The sequence below is a fragment of the Hydra viridissima genome, unplaced genomic scaffold (assembly GCF_058129835.1).
Source record: "Hydra viridissima isolate aposymbiotic clone 2 unplaced genomic scaffold, HvirCarnegie_v1 scaffold_10, whole genome shotgun sequence".
NCBI classification, from domain to species: Eukaryota; Metazoa; Cnidaria; class Hydrozoa; order Anthoathecata; family Hydridae; genus Hydra; species Hydra viridissima.
Window position 1 is genome coordinate 8,854,328 of NW_028324309.1, and position 25,831 is coordinate 8,880,158.

Here is a 25,831-nt window from a genome sequence, read left to right on the forward strand (position 1 = left end):
CAACCGAGCTATATTTTTTTAAATACTGTTAGGTATTTTTTGCTAAACAAATGAAAAGTGCAATCTCTCTCAACACATTTTATGTTACTTAGACTTATTATGTTTCATGTTGGTTTCATAATGACTATACTTACAAACTCCTTGATAGAGTTCTGGTAAATTTATTGGTAATATTCTTTACATTTCATTTGTATTATAATAAAATGCATAATTTAACAGGTGTGTTTTTTTACAATGTAAATAAATAATGTTAATGAAAACTTTCTTATAATAAAGCCTTTTTATTGTTGTTGCATTTTGCAGCTTTCATTTGCATAGAATGAAACCCCTTTCTACATTTACATTTTCACTCCGAGCAATTCTATTGATGTCAAAAATCCACTGAAAATCAAATGCTTATAAAACTGTATTTTATTCCAAGAAAAGTTATTTTGTGGTGTAATTTTAAAAAATGAGTATTTGTGAATGTGGTGAAACTAATTGTGGGAAATAGCCTAATTATTTTTAATCAAAAAAACCAAAAATACCATTTTTTACATTAAAAAAAAAAAGAAAAACAAAACAATTACAGCTTATCAATAAAAATGTAACAAAATGAGAGACCACCAACATCCATCATCAGTTTCATTAAAATGTAACAAAATGAGAGACCACCAACATCCATCATCATTATTTCATCATCAGTTTCATTAACTTGTAAGAATGTTTTGAGGAGGAACAACAATAACAGGTACATGGGAATTATGTAAAACATAGTCACTAGTGCTGCCCAAAAAAATTCGACCAATTTTACTTAAGCCACGTTGCCCAGTAATTATAACATCTACATTATGGGTTTTAGCCAGTTCAACAATCATTTGACCTGGTGATGAATATGAATCATTTAGTACAACGCTGAATTTTATGTTATTTGACTGACAGAGTGCTTTGTATTTTTGCAGTAAATCTCTTGTTTTTTCAATGCTGTCATGAATGATGGCCCTAAACTCATCATTTATCTCAATAGAACCAGAAAGCAAACCCATTGCTGGGATTTTTGGGAGCTGTTGCAAATGGAATATTATCAATGTATCTTCAGATCGATGATAATTTTGAACATACCAATTAAATGCTCGTTCACTTGTTTCACTGTGATCAATTGCAATGCAGTTGTTTCTGCCAACCATTTTTTGCTATATAATTATGTAGTTGTAGTAGAAAAAATAATTAAATCTATATAATATGTTTAATAAACTTAATATACCTTAAATAATCAATTGATAATTTTCATTACATCTCTTTACTATCATTACCAAAATAGTCATTTAATGAATCTAAAGTAACTGCTCATTCAAAATTAAACAAAAATACAGGAATCAAATAAAATCTTTGGTAAGAATATTTTAAAAGATTACTAGAAATTTTTATCAAAAAATAACAATAATTGACATAAGTAAATATAATGCTAAAATAAATAAAAAAATGAAAAGAAAAAAAATCCAAAACCAATTTCTTGTCAAACATTTAACAAGAAAAGTTTAGAAAGACATTCAACAAGATAGAATTCAACAATAGTAGAAAATTTCTCTTTTCATAAGTTATAAAATGTCAAACTTAACCTGAAAAACCTTTTGTAACCCATAGTCTTGCAGAATCAGTAGATGCAGCAAGAATATAATTTTTACTTGGATGTCTACTTATTGAATAAACAGCAGAATTATGTGCGTTTTTAAGCTCAAATGCTATTTTTGCATGAATCAAATCCCAAATAACAATAGAATTATTCTCTGAGCCACTTATTACATGCATGTCATTTAATAACAATGTACTATCTATTTTATAATCTTTGTTTAAATGTCCAATATATGTGTTTAAAACAGCTCCAGTTTGCTTATCAATTAGGCGTATTTTGCTATCTAAAGTAGAGGCAAGAATGCACTGCCCATCATTTGTGAATGAAACACTAGTAACTGGTTCACCCATACAATCTTCTGTAAGTTTACCTTGCCGTAAATCATATAAACGCACATATCCATCTACAGATCTAAAAAGAAAATAACAATTGAAAATCAAGAAGCAAAATTTATGTTCTGTAGAAAGTTTGATGGGATATTTAAATAAAAAAAAAACAATTATGTGATTTTTTTTTTAATTCATATTAGAAATATTCAAAATGAATTATAGCAGAGGTTTTATTTTACATAAAACTTTTAAAATAAAGTTTTAAAAAATACACAACAAAAACTAATACCCTGTAAGAATTTCATTCTCAGATACTTGGAGAGTTGGTATACTGTCCTTTGCATCATCCAAAATTTGAACAGCTTCTAATGATCTTGACCTTGTATCCCAACATCGAACTGTAGCATCATAAGAGCCACTTACAACAATTGAACCATCTTGACTATTGAAACGAACACTGTTTACTCTCTATAAAAAAAAACTATTTGAATTTTTATATTGTGTGCAATGATAAAAGTTAACTGTTTCTGATATTTTGAGTTAAATACATTCTAATCAACACACTTATGAAACATATTTCTAAGTTCAAAATTAACTGTGCAACTTTTTTAGTAAGTAAAAATACTTTATTTATGTGAAAGTCTAAAATCATTTTTCTTTATTTTTTGATTTAATGATATTTTTCTTTATTTTTTGATTTGTTTCAGTCAAATTAAGAATTTTTGTAATAATATCTTTCGTGAAAATTTAAAAGGGCATCACACATAAAATTGCAGTAAAAACCTGTTATTTGCATTAGAAATCAGTAAACATTTTTTTTTTCATCTGTTTTTTATGCTTGTTTTCAAATGCTTATTTATTTGTAATCCTAAATAGAATTTACAACCCATGAAAAAGAATAAAGTGAAGGAAAAGGATAAGTATGTTAATGAAGATATAGTTAGGTAAGCACGATGGAAGAAAGTAATGGACTAATGTTTTCGTTTTAGATTCTGATGAGAAACTTTACCAAATAGTAATCAGAGATAACATGTTTTTATCTTCCAGATTTTATACTAGAGTCTGGAATTTAACCACAGGTTGAAAATCATACTAATCAAGTGAATATGTTAGTAAATAAATACTACAGAGCATTTTGTATAAAAAATACAACAAAGACAAAACTTTATCTTTTCTAAAAGAAACAGTATGACTAAGTTCAATGGAACTAAGTGCAAGACACTAAAAATGTTAATAATATGATAGAGAATTTTGATTTCATACTACTACCTAAACAAAAGAACTTCCCTGCCTAAATAAAATGAGATCATAATTTTCCCTTGTGGTAGAGTTCCATTAGCTTAAAAAATGAATAAGAAAAATGAATTGATTGAAACTATTCCAGGTTTCTAAATTATATTACCGCTCAATCTATAGAACATTGTGTAGAGTTTATTACTGCAACACTAGCTACTGTATTCAGTAAATAAAAGAAAGATGTGTGTTTTAGAGCTAAAATATGGAACAGATTGATAATTTTTGCCTTCAAAAAAAAAAGTAAGAAAAATGTTGTTTTTTTTACACTCCAATAAAAACACCAAATTATCATGTTCATTTATAACATTTATGAAAAAAGTCTTATTGGAAAACATCACTGAATCAAAAAAAAAGTAAAAAGATGCTTCATTTTACATAGGAATCCAGGTTGATATTTAAAATAAAATTTGATATGTATGCAAAATATATATGTAGTTCACATAGTATTGTTTTTAAGAGATATAACAATAAACAAAAAAATTTATATACTTGAAAAAATGATAGCTTTTTTTTATCATTTATTTTTTCACTTACACTAATATGACCTCTGTACTTGCGCAAAACTTGTCCTGTTCCTACATCCCATAATACAACAGTTCTATCAGCACTACAAGATGTAACTTTGCTATTATCTCCTGATGCATCACATCCTAACACTTCATAGCCATGACCATTATAGCTTTTGAGAAGGGTACCTTTAAATGGATTCCAAAGACGCAATGACTTATCACTACCACATGTCAAACAATAGTCTCCATCTTTATTAAAAATTATTGCACGAGCCGATACTGCCCCAGGATGCTTTAGTTCACTTTGTAAGTGCACAGGTAAGTCATCAGACATAATTAGAAAAACTAATAGCAGTATATAAAATAATTAGAAAAACTAATATTACTGTATATGTGTTTGTGTATATAAACACACACGCAGAGTAGTATTCAAAAATATTTTTATTCTTAGTTTTTTGCTTAAAAAACAAATTATATTAAATGAAAATAAGTGACATTCTAGCACAACATAAAAGTTTTTTCTTAGATAAATTTCCAAGGCTATGAATACAATTAAGAGTTATTACTACAGCAGAGTGGTGAAAGGCCTTGTGGAGAGTCATAATCTGACCTTATCACATATCTGTAATGACCTTGATTGTAGTATTGTAACACAGCTGCAGAAATTTGTCATTTTTTTGTTTTGCATAGTATAAAACTACATAAAAGATTATACTGATCTGAGTAACATGTTTTCTTTGTACTGTGGTATGGGGTGACTTTACACAGTTTTTCCTTTTCTATTGAATATTTAAGCAGTAAGTAATCGAAATGTATTCCAATTTAGCATACATATACCTTAAGGTGTCATAGCTAATAGTCAACTAAATAAAAAAAAAAAACAGTAATTTTAAATAACTTTTTTAAAACCATTTTAAAACAACTGTGAAAGTCACCCCATGGAATGAGCTGATTTTCATTGCTGTTTTCCATTTAAAATAAATAAAATATAAACATAAGATTTTTTGAAAATAAACTGAAACACACTAAACTAATTTGGAAAGCCAAGATAATAATCAATAACATGTGACTATTGCCTAGTTATAAAACATGCTTTCAGCAATAGCCATTAAGAAGACAATATATCAACACATCCATTTTTTAGACTTTTACAATGGTTTATTTATATGAGGTCTAGATATTGTAACCAACATGTTTATACTACTTTATTATAGATTACAACTAATTTTATGGATATTAAGTAATATGGAAATACAAATCAATGGTCCCTTTTTTCTAAAGTTTTTTTTAATTTTTAAAAAATAAATTTTAAAAAACTGGAAATTCATTTTAAGTAAAAAAAAAACTTGTTTTTAAAATTATAAATTATAAATTCCTGAGTTTTACTTTTAAGCAAAAAAGTTATTTTCAACTATTTTGGATCTAACTTGGTTAGTACTTTCCATCTTACTTGGTTTGTACTTTGGATTGAGAAACTTCTTGACCAAATGTAATTTATTATGCTTGTAACTAGATGTTTTAAAAAGTTATTTTTATAATAAAAAAAAAAGTTCATCTTATAAGATAAGAAAAATAAGTCTAACTTTATTTTAGCTCATTTAACTTAATATTATTTGATCTTCTGCTGAAGATATTGAAAAACTATTAAGTCAATTAGGCAGGTTTATTCTGTAAGTAAAAAAAATTGAAGCCATATTGGCATTAGAGCCAACCTGCCATTTGCACTGGAATAAAAATGAAACTTATTTGATTGTATCAGGCCATTAATGCCTAGACATGAATCAAATTTATTCAGTATCCAGACTAACGTGATTTAATTAAAAAATTGATTTTGATGGAATTTTTAACCATATCTTAGGAATTACAAGAAAAATTTTTCTGTTGTTGTTGTTGTACATTTCACTGAAAAGATAGTTTCATCTTGGAGATAAAATTTTATAACTTAGCAAAACAACAACATATCAACATAGTTATTGGTTTTCCTTTTTAGATTTGCACTTTTGCAATTTTCATCTGTGCAGCTGTGCTAATAGGTTGATTTCTAGGAATCATGTACTTTAAATGACAAATACACAAGCAAAAATTATTGATTGTTACTTTTAATGATTTCAAACAAAAATTTTTGCTAATGTCAAAGTTTGAATAAAATGACAACTACTTTTTTTCTATAAAACTTCAAGCTATCTGATACAAAACCAAGTTTTGTCTGAAGGAAAAAGTTGCAATGTAAAAAAATTGCCCTTTAAACAATTTCCTTCTTATCTTGTTAACTATTTTCTATATATCATATATATATATATATATATATATATATATATATATATATATATATATATATATATATATATATATATATATATATATATATATATATATATATATATATATATATATATACAGGTTATTGTTACTGGTAGGATATTTTATAGGTTTATAGTAAACATCATTTAGGAATAACATTATAATGTATTTATAATTTACTAATATTATTTTACATTTTAACACTACGACAGGTTTACCTTAAATTATTGTCAAAATATGTTTATCATCAAGCCAAAGTATGTTTATCTAAGAGCAAGAAAACATGGCCCAGCCTACCAAAGTACAGTAAATGAGTATGTAAAATAGATATCAATGTTAACGATACCACATGCTTGTTTATTTACAAACAATTTTTAAAATACAACTTAATAATGGTTATGTGCAAAAAACTGAAAAATATAAAAAACAGACCAGATATCAACAGACCAGATATCAACGGCCGTTAAAAAAACTTTGGACGATCGTGTTATTTAATTATTTTATCATCTAAAAATTTTCCAATCGCGTATCAAGATGACAATAGATGGAGGAATAGATTTGTTGGAGAGAATCTTCCTCAACTAAGGCATCAAAAAACTCATTAAAATTTCAAGACTTTTTAACTTCTTTTTTTCTTATATTTTCTTAAAAAAAAACCTATGATTTAGACTCAGGTTTTTCATTATACCATGCCTATAACCAGAAGGAAAAATACAATCAAAACGAAGGAAGCGAGGTTTGAGATTATCTTTCCTTCTGGTTCCCTTCCTCAAATCTGTAAGAAATTCGGACAGTAATTTTTACTTAGAACAAGTGAAAACGTAATTTTTCCTTGGATTTTTAGTTGGAATCTTTCTAAATTCATTATTTCCTGACTAAATATTTTGAGTTCGACAAAACAGCATTTTAGTTTGTATTCGTCTTTCAAATACTTCTATTAAGTTGCTTTTAACAAAATTTGAAGATCGCAGATAAAATCCAGGCGATATCTTATGCTAAAAAGGCGTTTATTTCATTTTTATTGACACGCAGAGTGTACTTCATATACCTCTAAATCATTCATTTGGAAAACTATTGTAATCTACATATATCAGGATAAAATGAAATCAGCAATCCAAATGGAAAAATATAAAGATGTCCAATAAGCATAACCAGCGTTCAAATTTACATTTTGAGTTTATCTAGAAATTACTATAAGATTTTGCAGCATAAAAGTTGGTAAAAAAAAAAAAAATGGTTTAAGAAAAATACTTTACTTTCTTCAGAAGATATTTAATTTCAAAGTAAAATTACTTTCTCAGCAACGTCATTTATTTAATTAAAATCAAAACATGTGAAGAATTGGAGAATTTCAAAAAAATTTACTTTAAAATATCATTAAATAGAATTTTACATCTTGTTCAAAAGTTTAACTGTTCAACATTTTGTTTAACTGTTCAAAATGTGCAACCTATTTATAATTAAATCAAGATCCAGTTTTATTCTATATTATAATTCGGTACCAGTTCTTTAAGGGGTAATGTTGGCTAGAACATGATTTAAAGCTACAAAAAATGTCGACGTTTTGAAAAAATCAAAATTATACTCATATAGTATTTCTAAGATAAGATACAATAGCAGTGTTTAAAGTTTTATATCTAAGGGTTGATACATTAGAAGTTGTCGAAGAGTTTTTCTTTTTTTATTTTTAAATGAAAATAAATTAAAAAAAAAAAAATGTCAATAAATATTTCATGTGGCATAAAAAAACTGTTTAAGTAATCAATTAGCTTTTTCTCAAAACAAGAAAAAGTACGAGAATATCTTTTACAAAACCGAAAAGTAAAAAACTAATCTGAATTCACAACAATCTTACAAATTTAAGTAGTTTTAGTAAGAGAACCATCACCTTAAATATTATTAAACGTTGTTCGCACAGTTGAAATAATAGGTAACGCAAGGGCGACACTTTGACACGTTTTAATAACTCTGATTAGAGTAAAATATTTTCAAATGAATCGCTCTGCTGATCACTTCACATCATAGGTCTTCACCATCATTATTTACAAATAATAAAGTTGAAGGATATAAAACTGGGATTTTTATTCTTTCACTCATTTTCCTCAAATGTCAATTTTACTCCATGCAATGCGATTTTACCAAATACAATGCAATTTTAAAGCATATACGGGATAAAATTGACAAATGAATATTTAGATCTTATAACTAGTCAAAAGTGAAATTAACAAATCTGCATGCATCGAAATAAAATCATAGCAGAAATTGGACCGTTATAAAATATCAATAGTACATAATAAACTTCCAACTGCTAAATAGTTATACATGTTAAATTTTTTTTATATCATTAATTTCATAAATATAATTGCCAAACTCTCAACATAAAAATATATATATTTAAATATCTAAATAAGCCATACTTTTCCATGACACATGTATTTTTTGTTAAAATATAAGAACAGAATTTGATATTTGTAATTGTGAAAATGACTCAGGTTACAGAAAAAATAAGCATTTAATGTTTAAATGAACATCCGACTTCGATTAAGATAAATACTGATAAGTATCTTTGACACCTGTCTGGCACAAGTATCAAAGAAAACCCATGGCAAAATATTGACATAACTCTACTTCAACAGACTTTCGTCATACTTGTAGAAAGTGTAGTAAACTTGTAGTAATAAGCTTACTTATCAGTGGATAAGTTAAAAAAAATTTATTGAAGAAAAATAAATCGACAAATCATGTGTTTCTAAAACTTTGTGAATGTTCTTATTTCTGAAGCATTTTTGACAAATTTTTTTGTCACCATTGATTACTTGGCCTTTTGATTGCAGCAAATCGTTCGCAAGACTAGTTAGATGTAAGTGGTTCCTTTAACATTTGTTGTTTTCTATTTGTTTGTTTTCTTTTTCCGCTTGTACTCGTTGGTGAGAATTTTTACAAGTTCTTTAATAGAGCAATCTTTTTGACTTTTTCTCGGCCATATGACTATATATTTGACAAGTAGAGATCGCTTTTAGTATTAATGATGCTGTTGCATCTTCTTTTGTTATTTTGTGTAATCGAGGTTTGCAACTTTTCACTGCTGCTCCGAAATTGTACAATAGATTCAGCAATGTCGTTACTGAAATTAGCTACAAAACAAGAATGAACAACTTCTTTAAAGTTGCAAAATGTAATTCAAAGTTATTGTGTAAATGAGCAAAGTTATTGTGTAAATGAGTAAAAAGCTACGTCAATGTTTTTGAGAAACTTGTGACATGCTGGACCATTGAAGCTGATATTTAAAACAATATTATTCCTTTCATTTGTTTTCTTTTTTTTTTTTTTGAAGTAAATATTCATCTTCTAAAAAATTTACGTCATTTCACATGCTTTTTTAAGACATTTTTGGTATGAATACAGAAAAAAACTTAAAACTGCTTAAAAGATAGGGTAGCTTCGAAACTATTCGAACAAAAAAAAAAAAATCAATTCTTAGAAAAAAGTCCTAACCTGATTTTTTTTTTTTAGATTTTCTAAACAAGTGAGGCTTCTTATTTTATATCCCAAAAGATAGACTTTGGAGAATTTTGTTTGTATTATGTTTTTCATGGTATGCATTATATGTTGCTGAGAATTTATTTAAAGAGGACGTAAGATGTCAAATTAAGGTGCATTGTCAAGTAATTTATGATTACTCCCACGTATTTTTATTCCTATGGAATCAAACCTCATAACTTACATTTGATTTTTTTGTTACTTTAAGTCAATTTTTAAATGCATGACATAGTTCGGAGTTTATTTGACACTATATCAAAATAGCCCTTCATGCTTTCTTCTGGCTTTTCTCAAGTATGCTTAGAAAGTTGCTAATTCTTATAATCGTAATTTATCCTAAAGCTGTCAATTTACTATAAATTTCATATTTGGTAAGTAACATATGTAAAGTAAGTTACAAGCCATACTTACTGATATTTTTTACATGTAATTTGTATTATATACATTGACTTAATTACATATTTACACGAGCAATTAAAAAATTTTGTAGCTTAGTTTATGTTCGCTATTCAACACGAAAATATGTTTACACTACTGCATTTAGTAGCTTTTATTTTATTTGTTTATTGAGAATCTTAAGCTAACATTGTTAACATCGTCACCACTTCGTAATTCAAAAAACTGAATTACGAAGTCAAAGACTTAATCTTATTAAGCAACATGACTTGCGTCCCAAGCGATGAATTGTCTCAAAAGCTGATGCCTGTGGAAGCATGTGGAAGTTGATAAATGATTACTAATTTTTTTTGGTACTGTATATATCTATATTTTTACTTACTATTCTTGTTGTGAAGAAAAATGTCAACGTGGATAATGAAATACATCTATACATTTGACCTCAATTAAAGTGTCAAAGTAACTGTAGAAAGATCATTTAGAATTCGTAAGAAAGCTGTACCGTGCTCACCTTATATAATAAAAAGTTAAATGACAAAATTGACAAACTTTCTGAACTGGAGATGCTGTGATTTAATTCGGAGCAGAGAGTTGTCAGACGCAAACTATAAGATTTTTTTTCTTTTTTAAAAGAAACGTGAACAAAAAAATTTTAAATAAGATATTTGAACAAAAAGTTTTTATTTAATAACAGAAAACTCCTTGAATATTTTTCACATTTAAATTTAACGTTACATGACACTAGTCTGAGTTTAAAATTTTAAAATTGCGTATTTATTTAAATTCTCAATTCTAAATATTTAAAATCTCCTATTGCTATTGTTCATTTAGCAAGCTAGTTAATAATCTTCTTAGAAATAAATTATTCCACATTTTTCATGATTTAAAAGTGCGAAAACTTAAATTCATGAATAATTTAGCAGAGCTAAATTTAATCAACAATCGTTGACTTTTCATTGGTAAATTGCTGTAATTGATATTTATAGATTTTTGATGTAGCATTATAATTATTCTTTTGATGTAGCATTATAATTATTCTTTTAAGCTATACTCTGTAAATACAAATTAAAAAAAACCTTTCATTTTTAAGAATTTTAAATTAAATAAAAAAAGATGCACATTTCGACACCTATATAATGTTGGAACGTAATCCATTAAAAAAATATAATTAATTTCACAAAGGTTTGTAAACATAACCTAAATAAAAATAAAAAATTAAAAGTTACATCTTTTCTCAATAAAAAAAACTTCTGGCGCAAACTACGTATTGTCGAAATTTGTCCAACATTTCAGGGTAATAGAAATTCATTGAAATCTTTAAAACGCGAAGAACGGAATAAGATAAGTTAACGAAACAGGAGTACCCCTCTTGTTCGCAGTAATTAAGTTACACAGCCGAATTATAAAAACTGCAGAACAATCGAACAAGATAATATTCTCTAACTTTCTTTAAAAAGCTTTTTCTTTAATAACAGAAAATAACATTAACTTGATCGAAGAGGCGAGATGAACATCAAATTAACTCAAGAACCTACGGAAAAATAGTGCATATATTATTATTTCACCCTATTATTTCTTATAATTTTCTAAATTTATATAACTAGGTTCAAATTTATTCATTTAGTTTAGGGGAGACCTGGGCCAGTTGGCTACAGTTTTAGTTTTTGAGCTCTGTGCATTTCTGTTACTGTTTTTTTTTGCATAAATCAGATGAATCATAGAAAAAAATTGCACAGGTTGGTCATCAATGGAACTGTACAGAGTACTCTGAAAATACATAAAGAAATTAACAGCTATAAAAGCAGAAAAAACACTTGAATATATTTTGTGACCAGAAAATGAGAAGATAATATAGTGATTAGTTTTAATCTACAAAACACAAAAATTAGACGATTAACCAATGACAAAAACTTGGACGAAGCGATTTTGTTCACTGACGCAACGAGGAACAATGGAGAAGAGCACTGTTTCAACGGTCAAACATGGAGGTGAATAAATCATGAGGGGTTATTTTAAGGAGGGGTTATTTTAAGGAGGGGTTATTTTTTCGTTGTGGACTTATCAATTGAAGCGGTAACTGTCGTTAAAATTACTGCGCAGTAAAATTTTAACATTAAAATTTTATGAAGACAAGGAAATCTATATGAACGATAGAAAAAATGAAAACAATAGAAAAATCTTTTAAAATAAGTATTTGGAAATTCAATGTCATATGGAGTAACCTGCCAGAAAAGAAACCTCTGCAGTATTTTAAACATTTCTTTAGCCCAGTTTGTTTTCTGCTATCATGTAAATCAATCTGAACAATTTCACAAAACCTGACAGAATTTTAAAGGGTCAGCTGCCTTAAAACCTCTTAAAATGGACGAACGAGCAATAAAGCAAGTTGGTGTATAATTTATTCTATTGCCAAAATCAAATGAATTCAAATATGTAATTGATTTCATTATTTCTTTAAACGGACTGAAGCTAGATCTTTTAGCAACAAAATTGCAGTAACAGCAGCAGTTTTTCTCTATGTGGCTCTTTGCAGACAAACTAGAATCAAAATATTAATCAATAACCAAAATCGTCAGTTTATGAATTCTAAATCTATTGTATTACATTACATGACAGGCACTGAGCAAGGTATTACCACAGCTTACCTCTACAAGCCTTGTAGGGAGATAAAATCAAACACTAAAAAAGCAATCACCAAGGTCTTAAATGAAAATGTTTAAAGTAAAAAATCAGTTTTACATGGACCCATTTTTGATCAAAATGTAAAAGACATGATTAAATGGGTTATTCACCATTCTACCTTATGTATAACCAACAACCCTGTCTTCCATTGATGTAAAGTACACAGAACTCAATGAACCGCTTCCCCAAATAAACACCAACAATTTGTGGCTATTAGTTATTGGTGAACATTAGAACAACACTTATTTAGTATGGATTCTACAATAATTGCCTCCTAACGCAACATTCTTAACCATCCCATCCACCAACTTTAACAATTTATGCTATAAAATGAGGACAGTAAAATAATAACGAGCGCAGTAAAATTTTGATCCTGTAAAAAACTTTACATGCTACCATATTTAAATTTATCATCAAAAAATATGAATATCAATATAAACCCTTAAATATAGTCTCCCACCCCCATCCCCCTTTGTTTTTAATTAAAAAATCGATTATACAAATATTCTTACATTTATCTGACCTTGGCTGTTCGCTGCTACTATAACATTAGAACCCTAAAATAAAATCAAGCAGTGTAATAAACAGAACTTCTTTAAAAGAATGACAATAACAGCAACAAAGAAATACAAACAAATATAAAAAAATTAAATTAACAAATGATGCAACTTGATCTTTAGAAAAGAAGCATTTGACTTACAGGTTTCCAACACACAGCAGAAACAAATTCATTAGATTCTTCAACACGCTTTTCCTTATCCTAAATTTTTAAAAATATCAGAAACAAATCTTGTTTAAACTAGACAGTGGCATTTTATTTTTGAGTTAAAAACAATAGTAATGTTAAATGAAGTTAAAACATTTTTTTTCAATCATTTGAAAAAGATTAAATTCAAAATAATTTATATATTTAGACAAACTAAGTTATAAGATTCCACTCTTTAAAATATTGTGCAGAACTGATATTGAATATAAACTTGTCACACCAACCTTTGCTGCTTTAAAGACATAGAAAATTCAATTTTAATAGACTTCAATAATTACAATTTGTATTAAAAAACTGATAGAAAATTGTACTTTATTTGTAATTAACAGAAAAAATAAACACCAAGTTTAAATATCTGAAAATACTGAGCCAGCATCATTTTTTTTTATAAAAAAAAATCATTGTTAAATTAACTATAAATATAGAATTCAATAGTAAAAGTTTTCTACTTAATTTTAAAAATACTCTACTACCTGGTAGTAGAATGTAGTCAATACTATTCAAGGTGTAAATGAAAGATCAAAGTAATTTAAATTAGAATTAGAAATCATAAAAAATATTACCAGTGGTCCATTAATAGTATCGAATTTATAAGTTACTAGTTGCTTAGAAACACCTTTGTAGTAACAAAACAATGAATTGTTTTCACTACCTAAAAAAAAAAAAAAAAAAAAAAAAAAAAACTGCAATAAAAATCTGAAATCATTTTATAACTTTATATTTACATCTATACTTTAACCTTTAGTTGACCGAGGTATTTAAAAATTACTTGTCTTTTATTGATCAACAGTACTTGCCAGTACCACTTATCTAAACCAATATTAAACATAGTATTTGACGTATTTGTAACCAAAACGCCTACTGATACTATAAAGGAACGTACGTACTATACATCTAAAATTATTATGAAAACTATTAAGATCTCTATATTGAACATAAAAACAAAATAAAATATTATTTTTTAATCAAATCATTGGGTGGGCAACAACGCATAAATTTTATCTGGTTATTTAAATGACCAATATTCAATTAACGGTTTTAAAAAAAAGCATTTCATTACTTTCTAAATGCTTTTCATACATAAATTATATTTATGGTTTTCAAAATACAACTAACATTTTCAGGGCCATTGGAAACATTTTTTGTGAAAAAGTTTATATTGGTTTGTACTGATTTGTACTGAAGTGCAAGATAAATTAAAAAAACTCCCCTAAATAAATTATTTGGCATTTCTTACACACAAAACCATTAAAGAACTAACCACATGCAATATAATCTCCATTTGTTGCTAGTCCAACGAAATTCTTTTCATTAGAGTGTCCAGTATATGTACGCAAGCATTGAGCATTGTTTACATCCCAAAGTTTTAATTGACTATCTGTAGATCTGAAATCAAAGCAACATTATCAGGTACTTTTACTAAAAACACCTGGCATTTAGTATAATATTAACTTCAAAAGCTTACGCTGATACAATTTGGTTTCCATCAAGAAACTTAGCATATGATACAGCTTTCCGATGTCCTTTTAAGACAGATAAAGAACGCTTTGGATTCCGTAAATCATAGTAGTGGATGCAATGATCTGTCAAATAAAAATAAGACATAAAGCTTTTAACTTTTGAACCTTTAAAATTTTTTTATAAGAGTAAATTTCAAAAAACAATCTTTTTTAAAAAAATGAATTCTAAAAAGTATAACCTGCTGATCCGAAAGCCACATTGTAACGACTTGTAGGATTAAACTTAACACAACAAACATTAGCTTTTGCTTCCAGAGTGGCAACTGAATGCTCCATATTAGTTGCCCACAGTTTAACTGCAAGAAAAAATGATTGGCAATAGTTGAAGCTTAGAGGTTTAAATTTAAAAACAGACTATGATAGATATTCTAAATAATTTTGGAAAAAAGGCGAATATTGTTATTTCTCTCTTTTCTTATGCTGTATTTTTATAAATAATTTCCTGACAAGAAAAAAAAACAAGAAGATTATTTAAATGATATGAAAAAATACAAGGAAATAGAGATATACAGAGAATTCGGATATGAGACCATTAAGTGTCATGGATATGCAAATGTTTTGACGACATCTATAAAATGTGATATGAAGAAGGTTAATTCTATTCAATTGTCTTAAAGGTTTTTTTTTTTTCAAAGTTAAACTTAGAAGTCTTTTATGAATATCCTTATAAAAATAAGGTTAACCAACAGAAAGTTATCTTTACCAGACATCAAAACAATCTTCAATCAAATTGAATATTGCCTAAAACTAAGTTCTTAAAAGCGACTGATGAAGCATTTTTAGAGAACATCTCTAGAGTTTAGGTTAGTTGTATAAAAAAAAAACTTTTATGAGCAGCTTCTTTTTCACTTTGGACTGTAAATAGTAAAAAATGTTGAAAAAAAAAACAGGTTTTTTTTACATGTATTTTCTTATTAAGAATTTGTTAATTCCGACATACCCTTTGCATCATCTGATCCTGATGCAATAAGATTTGGATCTACTATGTTAAAATCAACACTCCAACATCTTTTTTCATGCTCCTGCAAGTATAAAAGAATTATAAAAGAATTTAAAAAAATATGCATAATGAAAAAATGAAAGGTTATTTTGAATTTATGCATTAAAAACACACTTTATATTCCAGTATAAAGAATTTTAACTAAAATTCTCTAATGTTCAACATGATTTATGCTATCAATGCAATTACAAATTTTACCTGAAAAACTTGCGTTTGAGTACCAGTAAAGGCATCCCATATTGTAACTATTCCTTCATAATCACTACTTGCTAGCATACCTTTATGGTACTGACTCCAGCTTATACAACTAATTTTGGAGTTGCATGTCATCTCATGTACAGGATAATGAATATCAACAATATCTCTAACTATTTGACCATATTCAAACACCTAAAACATCACATTGAATAAAAAAAATTGATCTACTTTTTACATGAAAATTTCATTTGATTTAAACTCATTTAATTCAGAGTAAAAAATATATTAGTAAATAACTAAAATAATTAAACATTTAAATGTAATCATCTATTGATTTGAACAATCAAAAACTTACCTTAATTTTCTTTGTTACACCAGCAATAGCAAAGTAATCACAATCACGATCAAACTCAATACTGCAAAAAATAATACAAACTATTTGATCAAACATCATCTAATAACATCAGTCTGTAATTCTAAAAAAGTTTACTCTGCTAAAGAAAACTATGGAAAACAGAAAACTATGTTTTAAAAAAATTTGTTTTCGCACAATTATAGAATCTTGGTAATTTTTAATGAAAAAGAATTTTGATTGCATACCTGGAAACAATACTGGAGCCATTATAAATATCACTAGCATAATTAAGTGTTGCCAATTTTTTGCAAGAACTAAATTGAGTGAACTTCGTAAGGCTTTCAGCAACAAAGTCTAATGCAGAACCTGGTTTCATATCATCTGGAAAGTAATAAATTAGTTATTTAATCAGTTATATAATTTGAACAAGAATTCATTAATAAGTTAATGATCTATAAATGATCTATTCAAAATAAGTTAATGACCTATGAATTTATTTTTGTAATTAAAAAAAAAGCGAAGCAAATTTTAATGCTTTTATTTTGTATAGCATAAAAATTAATGTTAATTTAGTTAACTAATACAAAACATTAATAAGTAAAAAAAACAATTTTAAAAAAGTTTTTAAAATTATTTTGAAATAAGGTGACTCATGCCTTTTACTGATGATTGTACTGATCATTTGCAGTAATGTTGTATTTTGAAAAGCAGTTATTTGTGTGTTTCATTTTACATACAATAATAACTATAAAATTTCTGGTCTCTTATTACACTATTTATTTTTATTTATAAGTTATCAAAGTTATAACTTAGTGGATTTTATACATGACCCTTAAAACTGTGTAAGAAACATGCTTTGTTGGATTAGGTCTTGTTAGGGCATTAATTGTTAACCAATTAAGTTATGACCATCAAATCAATTTATATTAAATATGAAAAGTGTTTCTAAACTTAAAAAAATATATAATTTAATGTTTTGCTATTGATGCAATGCTAAGAATAATTATGTTTGGATTGGCTATTGCTCCAAATATGACATAAATGCATGTTACGATATATCATTTCTTAAAGTCACAACTAAAATTTTTATGTAAATAACTTACTAAATATGCTCATCTTTTTAGCATTATAATAGCATGTTTGCAAATCTTCAAAGTGTTGGAACATTCGTTGTCTACGTGATGCTAAAGCAGATGCAGACCATCCATACTGTAATGTCTATAAGCCATAACATTCAAAAATTTTTAAAAATTTGGACAAAGAATAAAGAACATTTATCATCATATTAAAACTTGAATTCAAGAAATCAATTATAAAAACTTACAGTTTGACGGTGTCTAGTAACATTGAAGCCATCATTTTGACTTGAGTCAATTTGCTCAGTGTTATCATCGAGAGGAAAACTATGTTAAAAAAAAAATACTGTGTTATATTTGCAATATTAAAAAATACTATTATTGATAATAAATCTGGAAAGTCACAATAAATATTTAGTAAAAGAAGATAAAGAATGCTAACTACGTTCCAGAGGAGCAACTGACAGGAAATATTGTAGGTGTTGTTGGGACTACATGCATCTAAACAATAAAATTCACCATATAAAAGATTATTGTTAAGTTGAGAGAAACTTCAGTAATTTGATATTAAGAATAAAGAAAAAAGAATTCAAATGAATTTAATGAAGAACAGCTCCTAAAAATCCCTTCTTTTGTATGTAAAACAATCATACTGAACATTCTACAAAAGTATAGCTAATATATTTGAATGAAACTAAAAATCAAGAATAGATTTTACCTGTCCAAGGCTGTGTTTTCCAGATGAATGTGTATTTATCTTACTCTAAATAGAAACCATTCAGTAAACAGCATCAATTTAATATTGCTGTGTTACAATAATTGGGTTTATAGATTTTATTTAAAATTTAAAAAAAAATTTTTTATTGCTTTATTAAAAAATATTTCTTACTTCTATTAGTGATAAATCTTCTTCCAAAAATCTAATATCTTCTTTTAGTTTATCAAATTCCTGCAAAAACATTAGCCTCATTGAAAGTAGTTGTATACAAATAATTGACAACTATCTGTAGTATTTCATATTTCAAATCTCAGTAATTGAACTCACTTACCAATAGTTTACAGCTTAAAATGAAACTGAGTGTTTTACAACAAGGTACGTAAGAGGCATTAAGTACGTAAAAGAAATTAAGGTACGTAAGAGGCATTAAGTACGTAAAAGAAATTAAGGTATGTAAGAGGCATTAAGTACGTAAAAGAAATTAAGGTATGTAAGAGGCATTAAGTACGTAAAAGAAATTAAGGTACGTAAGAGGCATTAAGTACGTAAAAGAAATTAAGGTACGTAAGAGGCATACAGTTTTCATGTTGAGCATTTCAGTTGAAGTTAACTATTGATTTCTAAGAACTTTTTTTTTTTTAAATAATTTTTGAAGCTTTTTATTTTTTTGAGGCTTTTAATAAACAAAATGCTTCAAAAGTTAGTTATTTTAAAAAAAAAAAAGTATTGTTTTTTTTTTCTTATATATATATATATATCTAACCTATAAGAAAATAGTTTAGAGTGACTTTGTTGATTATTAATTTTTACTTTGAAATTACAAAAAAAATAATAATAATAACAATCATTAGATTTAGAAAAACCTCTACTTAAAAATGACATTTTGTAGATAAAATTAAATTTCTTTCAATTAGTAGTAGTTCTTCTTTTTCAACAGAAGAATTGTGTTAAACAATGTTATCAGTTTTAAGAAAAAAAGAAAAAAATTGTTACGAATTGAGCATGCATTTTAAAAGCGCAACAGAGTTCGAAAGTTTCTAAAATTCGATCTTAAATGACCGCAGTTTCCAGAAACCTTCATGAGTTTATTCTTGCATAAAACTAAGCGAACGCCTTTAAGTTCCGTTCCGTGTTCCTTCAAGAACAGTATTTAAGAACATAACAAACCCTCAGTAACAAAATGGCACACACAACATTTTCTCATACTGTAATATTTGCAATTTTTACAAAAAACATAATCTTATAGTAGAGGGAGGGGTTTTACATGAAAAGTGTTTTACTATAAAAATAACAGCATTTTAAAATTCAGGTTGACTATTGGATTGTTAAACCATGCACAAGTTTTTTAATGAAATGTACATTTGATCAAAAAGACTTGTAAAAAACTGAGGGCAATAAAAAACTCAATTTTGACAAAGTTTTTATTGAATGCTCTCAAAAATAAATGTGTCCCTTTATTATCAAGGGTGCAATATAAAGTATGAAATACTAAAATATGCTTTTTATTTTATTATAATGCAACAAGGGTAGTAAATGCATTTAAATATACCTGCTGCTTGCGATTTTTGAGTTGAAGAAGAAATTCTTTTAAAATTTCTAACTGCACAGCTTCAGTATCCTGAAAGAAATTAGACTTGCTGTAAGTTCTTTACATAACATAACAGAAGAATATCATAATCTAAGTAACCTTAAGAAATAATCTTGCATCAATAATGTTGTAATAAAATAAATTATAGGAGCTAAAATTAAAAAAACTTGACTTATAATGTATTTTATATTGAATTTAATTTCACTTTTAAAATTTGACATTGTAAAGAATGTATTACTCAATTTGACATAGCAGACAAATAAAAGAAAAAATTTACAGCTTCTAATGACTCTTTCTTTTGTATGAGCGCATCCAGAAGATTATTGACTTCACTTAGATCCAAGTTTTCTTTTTTCACAATATCATAAATCTCATTGCAATGCTAAGAAAGATAATTAAGTTTATAGATATAGCTAAAAAAATGTGTAGTGAGCATGTGACCTCATTAAACTTGACTGAGTTGGATACTTTGAAATGATTCTACAAAAATTGAGAAAACTAGTAAATAAAAATTGAAATACTAAGAAAAAAGAATTAAAACACCTACTACAGAAATATCAGCCTTTTTTCTTTTAAAATAGCTTCTGCCACCACATGTATCAATGAGGTTATTTACTAAAATTAATTTGATATTTAAAAAAAAAGAACTTTCACTAATACTTTATTTCTAAAATTACAGATTTCAAACAATAGAAGGTTAAGTTTCATTAAATTTTAAATTATTAAATCTGAACATTCACTGAACTGATGTTTAAAAAGAACTGTTCAATGAGATAATATAAATCTACCAAACAAAAGTGTTTTAATCTACAGTTAAAAAAAAGTTTTTGCAAAATTATTATTTTAATTATTAATTCATTTTTTATCTATTAATTTCTGAATAATTTCTTTAAAATAAATCTAACTGTTGGCAAGTATAATATATAGTTACTATTTTAGTCACTATGACATCTATATTTGCCAAAAAAAATTGACAGCAACAGTTAAACATAAAGCTCTTTGGCTGCTTTCAGTGTAGGACAACTAGCTTTCATCAATTAAAAAATTGTTAAATGTCTAATAAGACATCTTGGAATAAAATCTCATCTCAAGTGTTCAACTGAACTCAACTGAACATTGAACCTAATTTTGTTTTCCACCATAACAATTACTCTAAGCACACTACATAAAGTGTTAACTAATAGTTATCAGAAAACATCCAAGAAGTTCTTGTATGAGTCTAAATTACCTGTATCAAAAGACTATTACTAGAAAAGAGAACTTAACTATTAATGCTGGTATTTAATTAGTGCAAATTTGATTTTAAATAACATACTTGTAGATAACTTCTACATAATTTATAGCAAGGACATATCATGACTTTATGTAAAATACACTAGAAAGAAATCAGAGAAGTAATCAACTTTATATGAAAGAAAAGCTAAATATTTTATTGAACAAAAAACATGATTTAATGTTAATTTTTTCTTAAAGATTAAGAAAGTTAAGAAACCCATTAAGGAAAACCAATTACTTCTGGATTTTTACAGAATCTTAGTTTTTTCTTTGAAGCAAACATACTACCTATCTATACTACCAACATACTACCTACCAACATGCTACCTATCTATAATACCAACATACCACCATGTAGGCTACTACTTTACCTTAGAAAAAACTTTATCATGTGAACCAAGATTAGAAAGTTTGGTGAGAATCATTTTAACTTATGGAATTGGTTAGTATTTTTTCTTGTATATTTTTTTTTTACAATCAAAAAATCTAAACGCTTCTTATGATAAAGTATATTAAAATGAATATAATTGTTTAAAAACACAATAAAATGTTTAAGTTAAACTAATTAACAATATGCAGTATAAAAAAATTTCTTTTAATTTTAAATTTGTCTCAAAGTCATAAAGCCAAATGAAAAAACAAAAACAAAAACAAAAAACATCAAAAATGAGACTCACATGTTGTGTTAGGAAAAATTTGGTCTTTACGTTCAATTAAAAATTTACATTGTGGACAACGATTTGACACTTCCAAACTACTTTTGATGCAATGAAAACTGTAAAAAATGAAGATAACTCATTGGTTTAACTGAAGTTAACTTTGTAATAAACATTTTCCTTTCAGTGCAGTGCTTGCAGGTTGATCATAAAACTCAAATTGAAACATATTTTAAAAGGAATATAATTCTTGAAACTTCTCGAAAGGAAACTAAGCCAAAAAAAGTTTTAAAGAGTAAATTTGCATAAATTGTGACTCAAAAAAATTTTAAATCATATCTTATATTTAGGTACAGGCGAAAAACACGAAAACACGGAAATTACAGTTTTTTTCGCATTTTTACCATGTTTTTCGCCTGTCCCTATTTATATTATTACTTTTATTTAGATTACCATATCTTAAAATATTACTTGCATGCACATGGATGAATTATGATTATTCCTTTACATTTACATTTTACAGGTAATTTCCTATAAAATACATATAAAGAATACATAAATTTTAATACTCACCAGAAGCTATGTCCACATTTTGTGATGTAAGGTTCTTTTAATACTTCAAAACACACTGGACTAAAATATTTTCAATGCATACATACATACATACATACATACATACATACATACATACATACATACATACATACATACATACATACATAAACATGCTAATAATTAAATTTATATTATACAGTATATAGTATATATATTATAAATTTCTGAAATGTCATTCACTGAAACATTATGTGTGTCTGAGTGACTATATCTATCTATCTATCTATCTATCTATCTATCTATCTATCTATCTATCTATCTATCTATCTATCTATCTATCTATCTATCTATCTATCTATCTATCTATCTATATATATACATATATACATACACACAGTAGCGTGCAAAAGTTTAGAAGCACCTACTTTTTTTCAGTTTTTAACGCATAACTTTTCACAAACTTTCTCAAATAACCTGAAATTTCTACCGAATGTGCTCTATATTATAACAATTCAAATTCCATCTCACAAAATTTTTAAAACTCACCGGTCAATTAATTTTTATTGTTTTTTTTAAAAGGTTTTTGCTTTTTGCGAAAGTTTAGAAACAGTATAATAACCCGCAATTATATCAGGTTTTTATAAATAAAAGCATTATAAACGGTCAAATTTTTTCTGATATTTAGTATTTGAATTAACTTGAGATATTTCAAAAGCAATGAAGTATAACTAATTGAGAAATCCTTTGAGAAGTTTTATAATTCAATTACGTAGTGATATTTTAAAAGCATGGGAAAGGCTAAGGAAGTTTCAGATGAAATAAAGAAATTAATTATAAAAGCTGTGGGGAAAAAAATGACTTACAAAAGGATTTCTGAACTTTACAATGTTTCTAAACCAGGAATATGTCACATTATGAAAAGGTTTCATCAGCGCAAAACTATTGAGGGCAAGCCTCGCTCTGGAAGACCTAAAGTTACAACTGAAAAGGCTGATAGATTATTAGTAAGGTTTTGCAAGAATAATCCTCGCATGACTGCTGTCGGACTTAATTCAATTATGTATCAGTTTCATGGCACAAACTGTAGCGTTGATACAACTAATACAGATTACGACAAAATAATCTGTATGGTCACCATCCAGTTAAGAAACCTCTTATATCTGCGAGAAATTTAAGAACCAGAATAAAACTTGCAAGAGATCATCTCAGTTGAACAGTTAATGATTGGTCAAAAGTCCTTTTCTCCAATGAATCAAAGTTTATGCTATTCAGTAGTGACAGAATTAGATATGTCAGACATCCAATAGGAGACAGATTCAATCCAAAATATCAGTTACCTACTGTTAAACATGGAGGAGAAAATGTTATGGTTTGGGGGTGTTTTAGTTGTGACAACCTGGGTCCCATTCATCGCATAGAAGGTATTATGGACCAGAGAGTTTAATTAGACATAACGAATAACATTATGCTGCTACATGCAAAGGAAAAAATTAATCGCGATTGGATCTTTCAACAAGATAATGACCCAAAGCATTGTGCCAGATCTGTTAAGGAATATTTTCAATCAAAAAAAGTCAACATTCTTGAATGCCCTTCACAGAGCCCAGATCTCAATCCCATTGAGCATCTTTGGGAGTACATTGACAGGCAATTAGTTGATAGAAAACCAACCAACAAAGACAATTTATTTGACTTGATTAAAGAATGTTGGTATAATATTCCTCAGGATGTTCTCATTAATTTAGCTGATTTGATGCCTTGTTGCTATGATGCTGTTTTAAAGGCAAATGGATATGCCACCAAATACTAACTTTTTTATTGAAACTATTTTATTAAAAAATTGTAAATTTTGAATGTTTTAGTAAATATTTCAGCTTTATAGAAATAAATAATAATCCAAATTCAGCTGTTTCTAAACTTTTGCACTGAAGCCTTTTCAAAAAAACAATAAAAATTAATTGACCGGTGAGTTTTAAAAATTTTGAAAACACACACACACACACACACACACATAATTGTGAGTTTAGGCATAAAACTCTTAAAAATTAAAAAGAATATTATGATAACAAAAATAGTTTAAAAAAAGAAAAATTTTCATGACAACTTAACAACCTTAATCAAAAGATTATTAGTCAAAATCTATTTTTTAACTGAAATAAAAAATAGAACTCTAAGAGTCTCCAGATATATGAGAACATAAAGAAGTTTTTTATTTACATTACTATGATAAAATGTTTTTCATATACAAAATATTAAATTTTGTAATACGGTTAAGTAAAATGTTAACAATAATGAGTGTTATAAAAATCTAAATAATCTAATAAATTTCTAAAATTATTAACTTACCATGTGATATCATTAGATTTATCAGTACAAGTACTTTGAATAGAACCAAATGATATTGGATGAGTTTGTAATGGTCTTTTTCTTAAATGTTTTACATTTAAATTCTGTCCATAACTTGCACTTGCTAGATTACCAGAACTGATATTAGTGACAGAATTTAAAATAGTAGCAGCAGTAGCTGAGGTTAAATTTGATGAGGACAAGACTACATGAGCTGCAGAGGTAATTGGAGATAAGGCAGATGAAAATCTTGGATTATTTAATGACATTGTAAAAAAAAGAATTTTTTTTTTAAAAATTTATATTTATATCTAAAGAAAATTGCACTATATTATAAACATTTATAAAAACAGCCTAAATACAGTATGAAACAAAATAATTTCAGATATCCACATCATTTTTTATTTATATATAGACCTTATTGCTTTCTGAAGCTATACCTTTTTGAGATTATACCTTACTGAGAAGATGGAGCTACGGTGATTGCAGTAAGATACCAGAAAAACGATAGCTTCTCATGATTATAGCAACTCAAGAAACAATCAATAATAGCCATAAAATAAAAATATTTGTTTATGTAAAGTGCAAAATAAAATTTATTATGCTGATGATCTATTTTAGCTGATACTCTTATTATAGTGAGAAAAACAACCACCATTGTTGTTAATAAAAACATCCCACAAATTACATTTTTTCTCACTTACTATATTTCCCTCTCTTACCTAGCTGTATTTCATAAACATACACTTAGGTTATTTAACTTCCTTTAGGCAATGTTTTCAAATTATCAGCTGCCATTATGCGATATGAATGCTTACTTTTTGTACAACTTATCTTAAGTTACCTTTTTCTAATAATACTATGCATTGCATCATACCGAATATAAGTTTATACAGAATTAAAAGTTTTTGCATTAACTAATAACCTTCAGTTTCATAGACACAAATTCAAACGCGACCTTGAAGGAAATTTTAAAGAGCGCCGCTTTCCAACTTTAAATAATTAATTAAATTTAATAATACAATTATTATCTTCTTTACAAGACTTGAAAAGGATATTAGTCACAACAGGTAGCACGCAATTGTACTCAACAGTTTTTGTATTATGATGCGA

General features: G+C 26.9%; 2 protein-coding genes and 1 long non-coding RNA gene across 9 annotated transcripts; 1 reads left to right on the forward strand and 2 right to left on the reverse strand.

Annotated features, from left to right (window-relative positions):
• Window positions 1–1,243: 1,243 nt before the first annotated feature.
• On the reverse strand, window positions 1,244–6,428 carry LOC149883008 (WD repeat domain-containing protein 83-like). Of its 3 annotated transcripts, XM_090099735.1 has the most exons (5): window positions 6,266–6,428; window positions 4,313–4,609; window positions 3,772–4,091; window positions 2,231–2,409; window positions 1,244–2,023 (listed from the first exon to the last, which is right to left on the reverse strand). In XM_090099735.1, the coding sequence occupies exons 3-5, from the start codon at window positions 4,078–4,080 to the stop codon at window positions 1,594–1,596; spliced, it is 918 nt and encodes a 305-aa protein (XP_089955861.1). In that variant the 5' UTR covers window positions 4,081–4,091; window positions 4,313–4,609; window positions 6,266–6,428; the 3' UTR covers window positions 1,244–1,593. The 3 variants fall into 3 exon arrangements, with proteins under 3 accessions (XP_089955861.1, XP_089955862.1, XP_089955860.1); XM_090099736.1 differs by lacking the exon at window positions 4,313–4,609 and having other exon boundaries at window positions 1,312–2,023; window positions 6,266–6,397; XM_090099734.1 differs by lacking the exons at window positions 4,313–4,609; window positions 6,266–6,428 and having other exon boundaries at window positions 1,312–2,023; window positions 3,772–4,235.
• A 2,340-nt stretch (window positions 6,429–8,768) lies between these two features.
• On the forward strand, window positions 8,769–10,125 carry LOC149883009 (uncharacterized). The gene is made up of 2 exons (XR_016456274.1): window positions 8,769–8,907; window positions 9,561–10,125. It is a non-coding gene; the product is annotated as an uncharacterized LOC149883009 (long non-coding RNA).
• Window positions 10,126–11,060: 935 nt separating this feature from the next.
• LOC145181209 (E3 ubiquitin-protein ligase COP1-like) lies at window positions 11,061–25,058 on the reverse strand. 5 transcript variants are annotated; one of them, XR_016456275.1, is made up of 23 exons: window positions 24,719–25,058; window positions 22,391–22,450; window positions 21,839–21,936; window positions 20,434–20,501; window positions 20,164–20,268; window positions 19,848–19,916; window positions 18,470–18,529; window positions 18,299–18,343; window positions 18,023–18,081; window positions 17,829–17,907; window positions 17,608–17,722; window positions 16,750–16,885; window positions 16,505–16,565; window positions 16,150–16,341; window positions 15,892–15,973; window positions 15,131–15,247; window positions 14,897–15,014; window positions 14,693–14,817; window positions 14,201–14,241; window positions 13,995–14,083; window positions 13,366–13,425; window positions 13,178–13,222; window positions 11,061–11,514 (listed from the first exon to the last, which is right to left on the reverse strand). XR_016456275.1 is itself a non-coding variant. In XM_090099947.1 (22 exons), the coding sequence occupies exons 1-22, from the start codon at window positions 24,985–24,987 to the stop codon at window positions 11,497–11,499; spliced, it is 2,070 nt and encodes a 689-aa protein (XP_089956073.1). In that variant the 5' UTR covers window positions 24,988–25,058; the 3' UTR covers window positions 11,061–11,496. The 5 variants fall into 5 exon arrangements, 4 of the variants coding, with proteins under 4 accessions (XP_089956073.1, XP_089956075.1, XP_089956074.1 ...); XM_090099947.1 differs by lacking the exon at window positions 14,201–14,241; XM_090099949.1 differs by lacking the exon at window positions 14,201–14,241 and having other exon boundaries at window positions 18,046–18,081; window positions 24,719–25,031.
• Between the last annotated feature and the right edge of the window lie 773 nt (window positions 25,059–25,831).

What these genes read in the sequence shown, in the direction of transcription:
- LOC149883008 (XM_090099735.1), bottom strand. Translation starts at nt 4,080, where the DNA reads ATGTCTGATGACTTACCTGTGCACTTACAAAGTGAACTAAAGCATCCT. An exon ending in AGTACAGAGGTCATATTAGT is followed by an intron (nt 2,410 to 3,771) that starts GTAAGTGAAAAA and finishes TTTTTTTTATAG; the next exon opens with AGAGTAAACAGTGTTCGTTT. An exon ending in GAGAATGAAATTCTTACAGG is followed by an intron (nt 2,024 to 2,230) that starts GTATTAGTTTTT and finishes TTTTCTTTTTAG; the next exon opens with ATCTGTAGATGGATATGTGC.
- LOC145181209 (XM_090099947.1), bottom strand. Translation starts at nt 24,987, where the DNA reads ATGTCATTAAATAATCCAAGATTTTCATCTGCCTTATCTCCAATTACC. An exon ending in TAAAAAGATGAGCATATTTA is followed by an intron (nt 16,886 to 17,607) that starts GTAAGTTATTTA and finishes ATTACTTTCCAG; the next exon opens with ATGATATGAAACCAGGTTCT. An exon ending in GGCTCCAGTATTGTTTCCAG is followed by an intron (nt 16,566 to 16,749) that starts GTATGCAATCAA and finishes TATTTTTTGCAG; the next exon opens with TATTGAGTTTGATCGTGATT.